This window comes from Stegodyphus dumicola, chromosome 7 (genome assembly GCF_044657685.1).
Source record: "Stegodyphus dumicola isolate Sdum_Otavi_A_Nest chromosome 7, ASM4465768v1".
NCBI lineage: Eukaryota > Metazoa > Arthropoda > Arachnida > Araneae > Eresidae > Stegodyphus > Stegodyphus dumicola.
This window is the reverse complement of record NC_140774.1, coordinates 124,299,488-124,317,116: the sequence shown is the minus strand read 5'-3', so window position 1 is coordinate 124,317,116 and position 17,629 is coordinate 124,299,488. Positions and strand designations below refer to the sequence as shown.

The 17,629-nt window shown below is 29.4% G+C and overlaps 1 protein-coding gene across 1 annotated transcript in view; it reads right to left on the bottom strand.

The window, feature by feature from the left end:
* Nucleotides 1–17,629, bottom strand: part of wap (DDB1 and CUL4 associated factor wap) — an 80,008-nt gene that overhangs the window by 30,669 nt on the left and 31,710 nt on the right. The window contains exons 4-6 of the mRNA XM_035374481.2: nt 14,867–14,980; nt 5,968–6,100; nt 2,458–2,609 (exon numbers count right to left, since the gene is read on the bottom strand). Coding sequence (XP_035230372.1) covers nt 2,458–2,609; nt 5,968–6,100; nt 14,867–14,980 — 399 coding nt within the window. The remainder of the gene's footprint in view (nt 1–2,457; nt 2,610–5,967; nt 6,101–14,866; nt 14,981–17,629) is intronic.

Genomic DNA, 17,629 nt, shown 5'->3' with positions numbered 1-17,629 from the left:
GCATTTTCAATTTAACATGTTGAACTTTTTTTTCTTGTTCAGAGAAGATTTTATCTTTAGTGCTCATCTGAAATTTTGCGACTTCATTCTTGGCATCTGATAGTTGTTTCTGTAACATTTCTACAGTCTGTTCTGATACAGAAAGTTTTCTTTCCAAAAATCTAACTTGTTCATGAGCATCCAAATCCATTTGTACAATAGTTTTTTCCGGTTTTAATTTTTCTTTACCTATAATTGGTAAACATTTGGGTCTCACAGAAATAAGTTGGCCATCTTTTAAAAACTACACATTTTAATATTAGAAGTTTTTCCTTTGACTTGTCTTCCCTTAGGTTTTTCAGACATACCTAGATCCAGTTCTTTAGCTGGAAGTTTCTCCTGCTGTTTACTCTTTCTTAATATTGATATTTCTGTTTCACCAGCATTATATTCAACTAAATTCTCGTATTCTGAATTCTTTCTTTTTCTAGAACTGTTTAGCCTTGAAGTTTTTTGGAATCATTAATTTTTTCATTACTCTCTTTGATTTCCAGAACTTTCTTACGTGGATTTTTTCTTCTTCCTTTAGGAATGGAATTCGTCCCTTCCTCTACATTTTGCAGTTTTCCTTTCCCACTTTTAACATCACTTTTTTCTTCCTGAGACTCTTCTTCCTTTAATTCATCTTTAACTGTATCTGTTTCTTTTGCAGGTTCTCAGTTTTATTAGCAATATAACTTTTAATTAAGTGTTTTCCTTCTGACCTATATTCTTTATTAATATCCGAATAATTATCTAATTCATTTTCTCGATCTGCATTTATATACATTAAATTCCATTCAGTTTCATATTCTACTACTTTCACAGGTATCCTGCTCTTGTTTATAATAATTTCCATTTGCGAAAGCTATTCGTTTCCAATAACAGCATTTTCATTCATTGTTCCTTGAGGCACAACATAAATATTTGATTTAATTTCACAATCATCAATTCGTATGGAACCTTTAAAATAACCAATAGGTTTTACTTTATTATTACCAAAGCCTACAAGAATCAAATTGGAAGAATTAATATTAGGTGAACCAATTACTTTATAAATATTTTCCGATACTATACTTACGTCGCTTCCTGCTTCAATGAGAGCTTTTACTTCTGCATTATCTATCAATATAATTTTATGCATATCATTTAACTGCTTCTTCACAAATAGATGATTGACTCTGGCAAGATCTGTTATATTTGTCTTAATTTTCATACATTCTGCGGCTATGTGTCCAAATAAATTACAATGAAATCATTTTTTTCCCCTTACTCTAATTTTTGCAGAAATTCTCCGCGTGACCAAGATTTCCACAGCAACGACTATTTCTTTTTATTTTACTTTCAAAATGGTCGCTTCTGGTTTTAGAATTAGGCTTGACAGATTTGTTTCTTTTTCTAATTTAATTTTTTCATGTATCTTAAGTTTTTCCTAAAATTCTGCCAAAGTTTTACAATCATAAAGAATAGCTTTATTATGTGCAGAATCGTTTATACCATTAACAACAAATTCAATTAAAGCAGTGTTTTCAATAATAGGTATTAGAACATAAGATTTTTAATTACCAAAAAATATTCACATAGAGATTCTTTTCCCTGCATTTTATATTTTGATAATAATTCGTGTAACTGAGCAGAGTTATACTGAACACCATATTCGTTTACTAATAAAGCCTTCAGTGCATTGCACGAATTAATTTTCATTTCACTTTCAATAAATAATTTTGTTTTGCCAGTTAAAGATCTTTTGACGAATATCAGTTCCTGTAATTCATTTAGTTTTAACAAATTAGATACATCCTCAAAGTTTTCAATGAATTTGTCAACCGAATTATAAGGATTACCCTCAAATTTAAAAATCAAACTTTCAATATCATTAAAATTTATATATGCATTTGAAAACTGTGAAAACGGAAATTGAACTGATGACTTACTAATATTCTTTTTTACCTCATAATCTTCATCAACAAGAGCAAAAGTAGTGTCGTTGAAAATTCGAGCAGTTGCATCGATTTCACTATTAGCAGAAGTATTCCTTCTTTCCTCCAGTATTGCTTCATATTCCTCTATTTGTTGCTTGTAATTTGATCCCAATTCTGACACCATTTTTGTGGGTTCTTTTGTTTTGCAATCACAAATCATGCTCAAACAAAACATATTTAATGAAACATTAATACATCTATAATATCATTCATCTATTAATACAGCATCTATAACATTGTATATCTATTAACACAACATCTATAACATCTTATATCTATTAAACACAACATCTATAACATTTCCTCTCATAAAACAAAGTGGCGAGAGTTCTATCAATTTCACTCGTGCAGTCAATAGTTAGACAACAAATGCAGACAACAAAATAAGACAGTGCGCGAGGAAAAATGTTAAGCTATGGATTTAGAATCCCACATATATAATCATAATACTTCATACTTCAGAAGCATCCATGGCAAATGTTGCTAGGTAGTTGGGGTCTTGTTTATTCCATGCAAGACGCAACAAAGGATGGTGTTGTGGATCTTCATATATTATGGTAGAATGCTCCAAATGTCTTAGATCAAACATTCTAACAGATCCATCAGCCCCTGTTAAAAAAAATTAATATGGAAATGCAACTAAAAATATTAATAAAAATTGCACAGAACTGCAGGAAATATATGGAAGTATTTTAAATGAATAAATAATTAATTAAAGGACCTCAGTAACGCAAACAAGGGTGTCAAAGATTAACTTTCAAAATTCAGTCATGCTTTAGAAATCAGTTGCAGTTTTCAAAATTCAGTCATGCTTTAGAAATTAGTTGCAGTTAATCACATGACAAAATTTGCAGTTAACCATGTAAAAGTAAGAATGACAATTTAAAATAATAAAAAAAGATTGCAATTTGTATTTTCGCTAGCTTTCACTAATTACTTTCAGTAATACTAATATATATTTCTCTTTTTAATGTATATTTAGGATGCAACAGGCAAGGTAATTGTTAAGTCATTAAGACTATTTAACTGTAAGATTACGTCATTTTTTTCTCTTCTTCGCGCCTTGCATGGCGCAGATGTTCATTACAGCAACCATGTAAACGCTTACTCAGTTTTTTTTTTTATTGCTGTTGTTGTTAGTAGTAAGTCATCGCTTGAAAGATGGCACGCATTTGATTAAAGTTGTCGAATAAAATATTTAGTACAATCCACTTCTAGTTAATTTGAAATTGTTGTATAACAACGTATGCATCACATGAACACTTTATGGCCCGCCGAGCCACAGGTAGAAGATATCGTTGCTAAAATTAACTTTTTAGAACATTTGTAATACTTTCGTTTGGTTGTATTACGCATAACTTCATATAGAGTGTTTGGGATGCTTTCATTTTTGTGTGGATTACGCAATTAAGATTGGATACTGTGTCATCGTTCATTTCCGGTGTTGCTGTCGAGAAATCTGCAATCACGGTAAGTGATAAATTATTTATTTGTTCATGATGAGTGAATTGAAAGCAATTAAAGCTAACAAAAAAAGTTTAAAATGCAGTATCAGAAAGTTTGAAAATAAGGTAAATTCTACAGTGGATGAAGCAGATATTTCCTTATTGGAGTTATACGAATCAAAAATATTAGAATTTAAAAAGGAATTAAGTAACATTTTCGATTATTTATTTGCACATTGTGAAGAAAAGGACACTGACGAATTCATTAAGGAAAAGGAAAATGTAGTAGATAATCTCGATGAAATTCATTTGAAAATTAAAAGAAAAATTTCTGAGATCCCTTCTCAAAGGAATAGCTGCTCAAATGAAAACGGTTCGAGTAAAGACATAATTGTTTCGGATATAAAATTGCCTAAATTGTCTCTTCCAGTATTTAGTGGGAAAATCGAAAAATGGATTGAATTTGAGGATTTATTTTCCGCAGCTGTGCATAAAAAAAGCAAATTAACTAATGCGCAAAAATTGCAATATTTAAAGAGTTCATGTAAGGCAGACGCTTTAAATATTATTCAGTCCATTCCAATTTCAGATTCGAATTATGACATAGCATGGAATCTGTTGGTTGAGCGCTATTGCAACAAAAAAGATTTGATCAATTCTATCATAAAGAAATTAATTTCTATACCTCAAACGAGTGATTCTACTTCGTCGCTTTTAAAATTTATCGATAAGGTGCATGAATGTTTACGATCCTTGGAAGCATTGGAGCAAAAGGTGGAAAAATTTTCAGACACGTTAATTGTTTATTTATTAGTTGAAAAGTTGGATAGAAATACTCGGTGTTGGTGGGAAGGGTCACTTAAAAAAGACGAGATAGGAACGGTTAAACAACTGACATCTTTTTTGAAGGAACACGCTCGCACCCTATCACATTACAAACCTCCGCATGGGGAATCGAAACGCTCATTTAATACCAAAGCTCTTACATCACTTTCGGAAAATTCAAAAAATTGTCCTTATTGTAAAGCTGATCATTTATTGTTGAAATGTGCGCAATTCTTAAATCTAACAGTCAAGAAACGATTTGAATTTGTAAAGACAAAAAAACTATGTTTCAATTGTTTATCTTCGGTCCACACAATCAAGGACTGTAAAAGTTCTAATACATGCAGAAAATGTCAGAAATTTCACAATTCGCTCTTACATTTTGATTGAAATGAAGAAAATTTCGATAAAGCAAATGGCACATCGAATCAAATCACAAACAAGACTAATAAATTAAGCAGTAATCTTTCTCCAAATGCTGATACATTTACTCCAATGGCAAGCAGCCAAAAGGTTAGTGACACTAATGAAACCAACCAAGCAAAGTCCATTAACGGTACTGCGTTGAATATTTGCAGTTCTCTTAATAAACAAGTTCTACTTTCAACTGCAGTTATTTTCGTTAAGGGTAATGATGGAAAATTTATCTCGCTGAGAGCCTTGCTGGATTCCGGTTCTCAAAATAATTTCATTACTAAAGAAGGTGCTGAGTTATTGAATTTGAAGAAAAGAAAAATAAACGCTTCTTTTTCAGGTATCAATGGTACAGTTATGGGTATTAAGGAAAAAGCTATAGCAACCATCGCTAACGCTACTAGATTTTATTCGTACCTTACAATTTTTTGTTGTTCCAAAAATAACTTGCGTAACGCCTGCTAGATATATAAACATTCCTGATGTTAAGCAGTAGCAACTCATTGGTTTAGCTGATCCAGAGTTTTATAAACCTGGTCAAATACATGTTTTATTATCTAACGAAATATTTTTTGATTTACTGGGAACAAATAGAATAAATATGCAAGACCTGATTCTCTATCAGTCAATTTTTGGATACATCGTTAGTGGGTCAGTACGCATGCCGCAGCAAGGCAGTGTTGATAATTTTTGTGGGTTTGTGGAAAATGGGGATAAACGCTTACTCAGTTTTTTTTTTTATTGCTGTTGTTGTTAGTAGTAAGTCATCGCTTGAAAGATGGCACACATTTGATTAAAGTTGTCGAATAAAATATTTAGTACAGTCCACTTCTAGTTAATTTGAAATTGTTGTATAACAACGTACGCATCGCATGAACAGTAATAAAGATTATTATCTTAAATACTTAGTAATTAATCATAGTCACTAGGATAGCCTAATGGGCTTTAGTATAATGCTATAAATTTAAATCCAATCCTTGAATATTGCAGATGCTGATCTTAACTAAGAAAGTACTATAAAATTATCAAACTAAAAAAGTTTTAAATTCACAGACGGAAAAAATTAAACAACTTTTAACGTATTATGATCTAATTTTTAGAGTCAAGCAAAATACACATGTTCCAGAGGATCTATAGAAATACTAAATAAAAGCTATCTAACATTATAATAAATATAAAGTTTCTATCAGACCAAAAATATTCTCCTTGAATTTAAGCATGCATTTATTTATTATGTATACCATCTGCTAAAACATCAGTTCAAAATTTTGGGCTTTACTCACCAACACTAGCAAACATATCTTTTCCACCTCCAGCACGACTAAAGGCAATGTCATAAACTTCTTTATCATGAGCTATTAGCTGTGTTTTTACATGCCCAGACACTACATTTACACGACTTAGCAACTGCCCAGTCTGAAAATAAAAGTACAAACTCAACTGTAGTTAATCTTTCTAAACAGTAAAAAAGTTCTAAACAGTAAAAGTAAGTACAATATTAATGAAACTATTTTGATTTGAAACAAAATGCCACTTGAAATTTTTATCACAAATAAAATGCAGATATAAGCCATTACACTGACAAAACAACACGCATAACATTCTAAACCGCAAAAGTTTGATTAAAAGAAAAATCTGATGTGTTCACCCCAACTTTCTTGCACGGAATATTAAATTATATGCATTTCTTGCTTCATTTCACTTAAACTTATTTTCTTGAATTCTATTAGAGATATAGTTCTCATTCAATTGATCCAGTTCTTACTTTGTGGCAAGAAAAAATAAATAAAAGCTCAAAATATCTTTATCAAAAATTGAAAAATATAAAACACCTAATACAGTTAAAACAATTTTTACAATTAAAATTAGAGTTTGTATGCAAAAACAAGCAACTCGGCTAGCAGGCAAATTTTTCGTCGCACAAAACTGAAAATTTACTTTTGGTCCCATTTAGTACATATATGTAATATTAAAAGCACAAGGGAAAGAAATGCCGGAGTGTCGATGCTTGCTTAGATCCATATTGAAGAAGAATTTTGATTGCGTAGTATCAAAAGAACTTGGCAATCGTGGCAGTTTTAATTTCATTTTTATTTGCAATTGATAGTTGTGGCCACAACCACTTGGCACTCTAGTCATGCCTTTCTACAGAAGATTTACCGCAGCAAAATTACATCTAAGCACAGTAAAGAGCAAAGCTGAAGTGCGTAGTTATGAGAGATGGAAGCACACGAAGAGAAAAGTTTTGGTTTGCAATTTGATGATTGGTAAAGAGGCATCTGCATTAAGGGTTACGTAAAATTGCATGATTAATTTTAATGATGCAGTCTAGACTAAAGTGCTATTTTTAGGACAGAGAGATGAAGTTCTCAATTGAAATAGAAAATAAGAGTTTATAGTGAATTAAATTTAGAAGTTTGCTTTCATATTTTTTACCTTACATTATATAAATATAAATATATATATATATATATATATATATATACATATATTTATGTAATGATTTCAAATGCGTAGATGACCGAGAAGACCGTAGTGGCTTGATTGGGAATTCAAATGAATAGTTACCTTTTTTATTTATCCATAGCATGGATGAAAAGCATCTTACCATATTTCACCATGCTGTGGCATTGACCTTGATTCAATACACTTTTTGATTCTGAACGATACTCGATGATTTTCAAAGCACTTTCTGAATATGCGTTAAATCACACACCGAAAACGAATTTGATGATTCACTGGAAGTTTGAGGCAGCAGAGGTCGAAATCCATTCGGGAAAACTTGCACTAGGTTAATCCTGTCCTGACTTTTTATAATATATGTAATGATTTCAAATGCGTAGATGACCGAGAAGACCGTACTGGCTTGATTGGGAATTCAGATGAATAGTTACCTTTTTTATTTTATCCATTCGTTAAACGATGTGAGATTAGATGAAATAAACTGCACTGAAGTTCCACGCCTGTAGGGTCCAAAATCGGCTGTGCCATATTGTTGTAATGAAACTGTGGTTTGAAGGTGGCAGAGTGGAAAGCATGATGACGCAATTTAGCACAACACACCTTGAAAAATCACAATCTTTATTTTTTCCATGCATATCAAATAATCCTTTTTCAGACAAGATATTTCTTAATAATATTTGAATAGAATAACTCCCATTTTGAAGTATGACGTCATCTTAAGCAAGTAAGCGGCAGCAGCATGGATGAAAAGCATCTTACCAGCAGGAGAGCTAACGCCGAAAAAAGGAAAGGTTATAGTACTTTCATAGGAAGAAGGCTGGGAGTGGGGAAGTTTCAGTTCACAGTTTTGGTTTAGAATTAATTTGATTGGACAAGAGGTATCTGCATTAAAACGTTACGTAAGATAGAAAATTCTGGAACCTGTGAGAAGAGATTAATTTAGGGGCAGATTACCAAATTTAGAATGTTAATTTTGAAGTCGTCAATTATTTTTTTGAAACAGCTATCATATTTTGTTATATCTTACATATCCCCCCTTTAAAAGAAAAGTTGTGTGAGCAGAGTGGAAGAAAAAGCATTAGAGCAGCAAAATGTGAGTTATAATTGTGAAAATACAAAACATATTTACTTTTTTTTAACAAAAAATTATTGCCATAAAACTTTGACCGATATTTTGACATTTCATTGAAAGTCATAAAATTTTGAATTTAATTATGAATTTTAGCACTGTATTATTTTTAAACAATAGCATTTTTTAGAGTTCTGAGATAGGAATGTCCAATGAAATTTTGTAAAGTTCTTGAAAGTTCCACATGGTAAAAGTTCAAATTTTTTCACAAACTAAATGTTCAAATAAAATTCTTTCAAATTTTTGTTGATGAAAATATTTTTATTATATTACAAATTAAGATGCCAACTTTCATATTATTTAATTATGTTTTTCAAGGAAAGCATTTTAAAATATAAAAATTTTGTAAAACATCATTCATAAACACAATTTCAAATTTTTCACTATTATTACGACATTTAAAATTTACTTATTCTTTACAAAACTTGAAGACTCCACAACTTTATCTAAATACTAGCATTTCCATCATATTGGTTTATCAGTTGAGCAAACTGGTGTTTAATATTCTTCACCAGTGGCCAAAAGATTTGCCAAATTAGCAGTTACTGTAGAAAAAGCCTCCGTTCCTTCCGTAGAGGCAACTGGCCTTTTCGAACTGCTGTCCTTCCATACGAATATTAAAAACACACTCCATTTTATGAAAAAATAAAAATACTTATATTAAAAAAAATGTATTTTTTCATAAGGTGAGAGCCTTCAACGTTTATTATAAAAACATTAAAGAAATTTCCAGAATTTAAAATTTTCAAACAATAAATTCATTCCTAAAATACAGTAAAAATTCAAAAAAATTTTAAACAATAGTACAAAAATATTATTCGCATTAGAAACCTTCCCTAAGTAAAACATTCCTAATTTTTACCAAATTCAATAATTTCTTTTTCCCAATTCAGAAATACAAAACTACATTTTACATAAATGTTAAAATTTTTAAATTATTAACTTTGATCTCAATATGATTTAAGCAAAATATTACCATTAATAAATGATAAAACAATAACTTAAAAATGCAACTTTTTCTTTTTTTTTCCCGAAACGAAATAAACTTAATTTGGAACTTAATATCACTTCACGATCACATTTCATGACTTTTGATAATATTGCATTTTTTGAATATGAAGAATTAGCCGACTAAAGCGCTGTACATACAAGAGAGCACAAAATACTATTTGGCATTTCATATTTCACTGATGAGGTTGATGACCTTCAAAGCACTTTGGATGTTTAATTTTCTTTTAATGCAATGCTTGGAAATGAATAAACACTGTAAATATTCGAAGCGAGCGACTTAAAGCACTTTGGATGTTTTTCTTTTTACGCGATGATTGGAAATGCATAAACATTACGAATATTCGAAGCAAGCAAGAAACATTAACCATATTTCACTATGCTGTGGCATTGACCTTGATTCAATACACTTTTTGATTCTGAACGATACTCCATGATTTTCAAAGCACTTTCTGAATATGCGTTAAATCACACACCGAAAACGAATTTGATGATTCACTGGAAGTTTGAGGCAGCAGAGGTCGAAATCCATTCGGGAAAACTTGCACTAGGTTAATCCTGTCCTGACTTTTTATAATATATGTAATGATTTCAAATGCGTAGATGACCGAGAAGACCGTACTGGCTTGATTGGGAATTCAGATGAATAGTTACCTTTTTTATTTTATCCATTCGTTAAACGATGTGAGATTAGATGAAATAAACTGCACTGAAGTTCCACGCCTGTAGGGTCCAAAATCGGCTGTGCCATATTGTTGTAATGAAACTGTGGTTTGAAGGTGGCAGAGTGGAAAGCATGATGACGCAATTTAGCACAACACACCTTGAAAAATCACAATCTTTATTTTTTCCATGCATATCAAATAATCCTTTTTCAGACAAGATATTTCTTAATAATATTTGAATAGAATAACTCCCATTTTGAAGTATGACGTCATCTTAAGCAAGTAAGCGGCAGCAGCATGGATGAAAAGCATCTTACCAGCAGGAGAGCTAACGCCGAAAAAAGGAAAGGTTATAGTACTTTCATAGGAAGAAGGCTGGGAGTGGGGAAGTTTCAGTTCACAGTTTTGGTTTAGAATTAATTTGATTGGACAAGAGGTATCTGCATTAAAACGTTACGTAAGATAGAAAACTCTGGAACCTGTGAGAAGAGATTAATTTAGGGGCAGATTACCAAATTTAGAATGTTAATTTTGAGGTCGTCAATTATTTTTTTGAAACAGCTATCATATTTTGTTATATCTTACATTTATATACTTTTGGTGCGACCAATGGCAAACAAAAAGGGAGGTGTACAACTACATGTTATAGCAGTCCTATATACAAAATTTCAAAGTTCTGAGACCACTCATTTTTGAGTTATGCAAGATAAGATACATACATACATATGTACATATAGACGTCATGAAAAAAATCTCTTCTGAATACATTTTAAATCCTTTATGCAACCTGTTTTGGGAAAAAGAGTCCTTTATTCTGTTCTTATGTACACATGTAATGCAAAAAAAAAATCGTTAAATTGTATTCGATAGCTGTGAAAATGGAAATTTTCGCTGAAATATGATACTCGAAAGTTTTTGCGATTACAGTACTTCCGCTACTTCATACAAGAAAGTAAAAATCGAATATTAACCCATGCAATAATAAATTAGTTAATTACTTTTTTAAAATAATACTATGAAAAGAAAGTCCTGCTTCAAATAAACTATGAAAATAAGGAAGTATACCAGAAATAAAATTTTTAAAATATTTATAAAGTGAAGAAAGTTTTTAGATTTGCTGAACTTTCCAAACACATGATTTTTGAACTTTAAACATTCTGACTGAAAATTAAAGCACTATCATTGAAAGAAACCCAAATTTTAGAATTTGCAACACTTACCATAAAATGTTTAATATGATTGCTTGTTTGTTTAGTTAAGTATGGCAAAGCACAAAAGCATTACTTTAGGGAAGAATGCCCTTATAATGAACTTTATAAGAGAAATTTGCAATTAAAGATGATCAAAAGATATATTTTTCATTTACTGTAATACTCCTAAAATGAAAATAAAAAATTTCTTCTGCTCATTCAGATTCCTCCTGATCCATGAAAATTACTTTTTTTTTACATTTACTTAACAATCCACATCTTAAAATAAATTACATTTCATAAACTTTACTCATTTACGACATACATGTAACTTGTAAAATGCTAAATTTTTACACCAAAGACCATTCAGAAACTAGATAACAAGCAAGTCTGATACACAGTATCATAATCTTAATGCTTTGGTTTAATAATTTGGTTATAACAAGTCGTCAGTACCTAGGTAATAACTGTCATGCTTCCATTAAGCCAAGGATTAACAAACTGAACAAACTCTTCTGTAGTTTGTAAAATTGATTTTATTCAATACAATAAAGCAGCAGTTCTCAACCTTTTGACTAACACGTACCATCTAAACAAAAACTGAAAAACTTTAGTACCACCACAACATTTTATAATGAATATTTTTCAATTTCTCAACAGAAATATTATGAACAAAATATGTATTTTACCATTAGTACAGCCTATTATCTATTTGTATTAAATATAAACACATAAAAAAATTAAATTAAATTATAACACTTTAATTCTAAAATTTAGTGTGAAATTTGGGCCTGTTTAAGAAAGATTAATGTCTTTATGTTTTCATTTATTTTACTTAGTTTTAATTGTAAATTAGGATCCACTTTTAATTTTATTCTGTACTTATTTTTCAAATGTAACATGGAAGAAAATCCTTGCTCACACAAATAGGTTGAGCAAAAAGGCAATAAAAATTTAAGTTTTATTTAAAATGCCTTCTTCTTCTTCTTCTTTTTTTTTTTTTTTTTTCTTTCTTTTCTTCCAGCCAAACATTACCAAAAGTGTTATTTTTGAAATCTTCACTTAAGAGTTAAATAACAGGAAATTTCTATCAACTGTTTTTTTTTTTCCTCCATGAGATAAAATTAATTTTAACAAAATGGATTTCTAATTCAATTTTCTTTTCCATAATCTTTGGGAAAATACATGTTGAAATTATTTATCAATGAAAAACTTTTTTTTTTTTTTTTTTTTTTGTCTGATGCTAATTCATTTTTTATTTTCAAATTATTTTCGGTTAGGAAAATTTTTAAAAGTGGTAAAAAAGCTTAAAATATTATTATCCAATTCTTTGATAAAGAGTTTTTTATTATTGCATTTATTTTATCTCTAATGGTAAACAAATTAACACTGTCCTTGTAATCCTAAATTTAATTCATTTAACTTTCCTAAAATATCAAGTAACATGCTAAATGCTCCAACCATAATTCACTAAACATTTTTTTAATTCAAATTTTGATACACAGATTAAAATTTGAATTTCTGATCGAAGTTAAAAGAAGATGGCCTCTGAATAACCACCTTACTTCGGAATGTAACAAAAGTGTTTCATGTTCATTGTCCATCTCTTGGCATAAAATATTGTCACTGCATATGGCATTTATTCAAAGGAATATCATTCTCAGACATAAAATTGTCAATTACTTTGAAAATTTCCTTTGGAGCTCTATCATGAGGAGATTAATAAAATAAATATTCTTCGGCAATTCCTTTATCTTCATTGAAACGTATGCAAATTAATAATTGAACAACATTCATTATATCAGTACTTTCATCTAACTGTAATGCAAAATACTCACTATGTTTCATTTTTTTGAATAAGTGTCTTTTTTGTGGAATTTGCAATTTCATGAATTCGTCGATTTACTGCATCATTTGATAACAGAATGTTATTAAGTTTATTTAGCCACCTTTTTTTGTTGAATAATGCTAAAACGATGTTTTTAACTGCTGGTAATACAAGGTTTTCTCCAATAGTGTGAGCCTGCCCAATCTCGGAAATTCTTAGGCTTACCATGTAGCTTGCTTCCAAAGCTTTTCACTTGATGTAACAAACCCTTTCATTACCCTTTCTTTATTTTTGAATTCCTTTACTATTTTTTAATTTCCTTTTAAAATATTCTTCAGATTTATTGTTAAATTGGTATGCTTAGATTCAAGGTGATTCAAGGAAACAATAGTTTCATACTTTGATTGGTTAATAGTTCATCGCAAATAACAGACTGAGGTTGAGGGTTCATTTCATCTCCATTCCAAATAAACCTAAATGATAAATAGCATTTATTTTATTTTCCATAAAGAATTTTTCTTTTCTTTTTCAGTATTTTTAGTGCTAGTAGATTGTACTAGATCCATCACCTGTGAATCATCACTTTTGCACTTAGTCAATCCTAGCGATTTTTCCATTTTGAAAATCTAGTTTTGTTTAATTATTTTGTCACAAATATTTTAATGCACAATATATTATGAGTTGTTTAAAAAAAAACAATTCTCAAATTGCATAGAAAAGTAAGGAATACAAAGCAACAAGAAGACAAGAAACCTGCTGTTAGAGACAGCAAATCGACGTAAAAAAAAATTATTCTAATTGAAAATAGAGCAATATGATCCCAGAAATGATGACGACATAAAATGTAAACATACTAATAAATCGATGAACTCTAAAAGAATTGATGAGATACTGTTATCTTTTTATAGGAATTTCTTTTTATTTCCTATTAAATACAACATCCATTTCTATTACTCCTTTTAAAAACATCATTTATGAAAAATTTTGTTGTCTATGGCTATATTTGTGAAAATAAAAATGGATTACTTTGCTGAAGTCTATGAGTGACTATTGACCTTGAAGAAAGCTCATATCACCTAAATTTATGAGTGTTACAGAAAAAGCTTAAACAGAATGTTAAGGTACTTAATTTTTTAATCTAATAGTTAAAAAATGCTTTGTTTCTTTGCATACTACCTATTTTTCTCTTGCGTACCACTGGTTGAGGATCGTTACAATAGAGATTTCAAGTAAAAAAAAAAACTAAACTTTAATTTCACATATTAGAACAAAAAATAATACACATAAAGTAAGAAGGCAAGCTATTTTGAAATACGGTTAATTTTATACGATACATTAACTTAATTTTTTAATAACTGCCTGAATTAATATATTCATCTCAAATTAGAATAATTCCTGTATTATTCTAATTTACAGAAAGTATAAAACTCTCAGTATAACTTAACAGAAAGTACAAAATCTCAGCAATGATCAGATGACAAATGAAAACATTAGTTACATAATTTTACACAATACTTTTTATCTAAAACCAATTGTTCAATTATATCTTATTTTCTACAATCAACAACAAACTTTATGAAATTTAATAATTCTATGCTGACAGAATTAATCTAATGAAAATAAGACTTGGCTGTATTAATTTAAAAAAGTTTGTTTTTGGGTATTTATTAGAAATTAACAGTCCTAAAAAAGGTCTTCTAACTTGACTCGTATTTTAGCTCTAACTACAAGCATTCTAAAGCTATATTCAGAATCTCAGGCCAGAAGATTTAAATTGCAAAATCCTACACAGGATTTTAAAAATTTGATCAGGCTTATATATAAATATACATAAAAGCAGGTCATGGCACAGAGTATGCTTAAATTGAAGAATGAAATAAAAGTGATTAAATACATTACCTCAAGTCCCCATATAGTACACGTTGTATCAATACTAGATGTACCCAGAAGATTAGGTTCAACTTCATTCCAATCAAAAGAAGTCAAAGGTGCACAAAAATCAGAATTCTTATTCTGAAATCAAATACAAAGTTTTTTTAATTCAAATTTAATTTAATTATGAATAAAAAAAATTATGTATCATCAACTTAAACAGCAATTGAATCACCGAATTTTTTTTCCTATAAATGATAATCAGTAAAACCAAAACGTAAGGTAAAGATTACTTTAAAACCATTGTTTATTGTATGGGAGATTTGATTAGATTATTACATTATATTTTTTGTATGGATACAGAAAGCATGTATACACACTATATGTAGTATGTTGTTTCCATTTCAATTATTGCACCCACGAAAGGCTGAAGTCGGTCATAAATGAAACTTGAATATTTTACATCATTGCCATAGAATACATTACAAATAATTGAATTTTGTTATTAATTTATAATTGAAAAGATGCAGGATTATAAGTGAATTGTTTTACAGAAGAAAAAATAAACATGTTGATATATGTATATATGTGTGTGTGTGCGTGTGTGTGTAAGATATAAGAAAATACAATAGCTGCTTTAAAAATAATTGGCAACCTCAAAATTAACTATTTTAGATTTGATGCTCTTGCCATAAATTCATCTGTTCTCCCAAATTGGAGATCCTTCTATGTTATGTAACAACCTCAGATTAGCTGTAACTTATACATCAGACTTCGTATAAATACTCTTGGCACAATAAACTAAGTCATTATTCCCTTCCCTAACTGCCGCTCTGTCAAAACTGCCTTGCTTTATCTTGCTTAAATGCTTTGTCATTTCTTTTAAAAAACAAAGGTACACTGCACAAAAAAAGGGGGGACAGTTCTATATCTTCCGTTCTACTGGGCCGATTGACGAAATTCAACTTGCGATTTTCATGTCTCGAAAGTGCGACTTAGGATATGTATTAGATTTATATACGGCATTGTTCTAGCATAGGTATTTTGACATAAAAACGGACTTTTTAAGAACATACTAATTTTTTTCCATATTTTGATTCTACGAGTCAAATTACACCAAACTACCAAGTTTTGTAAAAATTGCAAGAGTAGTTTTTAAAAGATTAGCTCTCAAAATTTTAGCTCCTCAGTGTTAATTGAGTTTGGTACATATTTATTAATCTCTCTTTTTTTATGAAACTTATTTGATTCTTGCTTAATTGTTTAAAAGTTCTTTGTTTAATAACTAAAAATGAAAAAAAAGATATGGCTACAAAATATTTATATATATATATATATATATATATATTGTAAACAGGTCACACATAAACAGCTTATGTTAGCTAGCTTAACAAATTTAGAGAATATAACTATCACATTGTATGCACAGATATGTCTCACATTAAATTTCCTAAAACTTTTTTTTTTAACTTTTAACCATAAAAATACATCTATGCAAATATGCATAAAGTACATTTTAGGACATTTAAATTGGATTTTAAAACTAATAAAAGGGTAAAACTGTTTAATTACTAATTTCCCACACTACTACAAACAATGATAACCTTATACATAAGTTAAAGAAAATATACAATGCAAAATTTTAAAATTATACAATTACAGACAAACAAAATATAAATCTGGAATTGCAATACTGTAGAATTCCACTTATTTCAATAAACTAAAGTGAAGGAATGTTATGTACTACATTTTTCAGTAAACCATGTGAACAATTTTTGATAGTTGCACACATAAATAACCATGTAACACATTTCGAAATTTAGGTTCATTCCAAATAAAATTCACGAATTTTTTATGAATTATTTTTTAAATTTGTATTTTTAAATAATTTTTATAAATTTTTCAAAAATATTTTTGAATTATAATCTATAAAATTTTTACCATCATTTTAACATTGACGTATTTCTAAGCATACCTATAAAAAATTACAGTTTTTTTATTCAAAATTTCCAAAGATATACGTGAATTTACATATTGGTGCATTTTGAAATTTGGCATATTTGTTGAAAGTGATAAAACATCAAATGTGGTTTAGACACTTTGCCAAAATTATTTGGAAGAAGAAACAATGTATCTTTTTTTCCACTCGTGCACAACGTAAAAAGGTTCCTTTTTTTCCTCTCCAGCATAATGGAAGGGAAAGGAAAATTGGTTGCCACATATTAAGAAGTTCGCCAAGTGAATTATTCTTGACGAAAACTGAAAAAATTGTCGCAAGATAAATTTTTGAATTTCTCCATAAATTTCGAACCAAATTTTAGAAAATTTAATATCTAGGCATAATTTGAGTCGTAGAATCGAAATAAGGGGAAAAAATTGTATGCTATTTCAGAAAAAGTCTGGTTTTGTGTCAAAATACCTATGTTAGAACAATGCTATATATAAATCTAATATAAATCCTAAGTCGCGCTTTGGAGACATGAAAAACGCAATTTGAATTTCGTCAATTGGCCCAATGGAATGGGAGATATAGAACAATGTACTTTTTTTTTTTTTTTTTTTTTTGCGCATTGCACATAGAAATTTATCATATTGAATTATGATTGAATAAGTACCAAACTAATTGTATAAACTACCGAACTAATTGGATATGTGTGAAAATAAAGATGGTAATTTATTCAAACCCAATTCATTATCTTTATCTGTATGCCTTAACCATAAGCAATGACTGCTACCAAAAGCTGTAAAGAGTTCCAGTGTTTTCTACTACGCATTAAAAATATGACATAT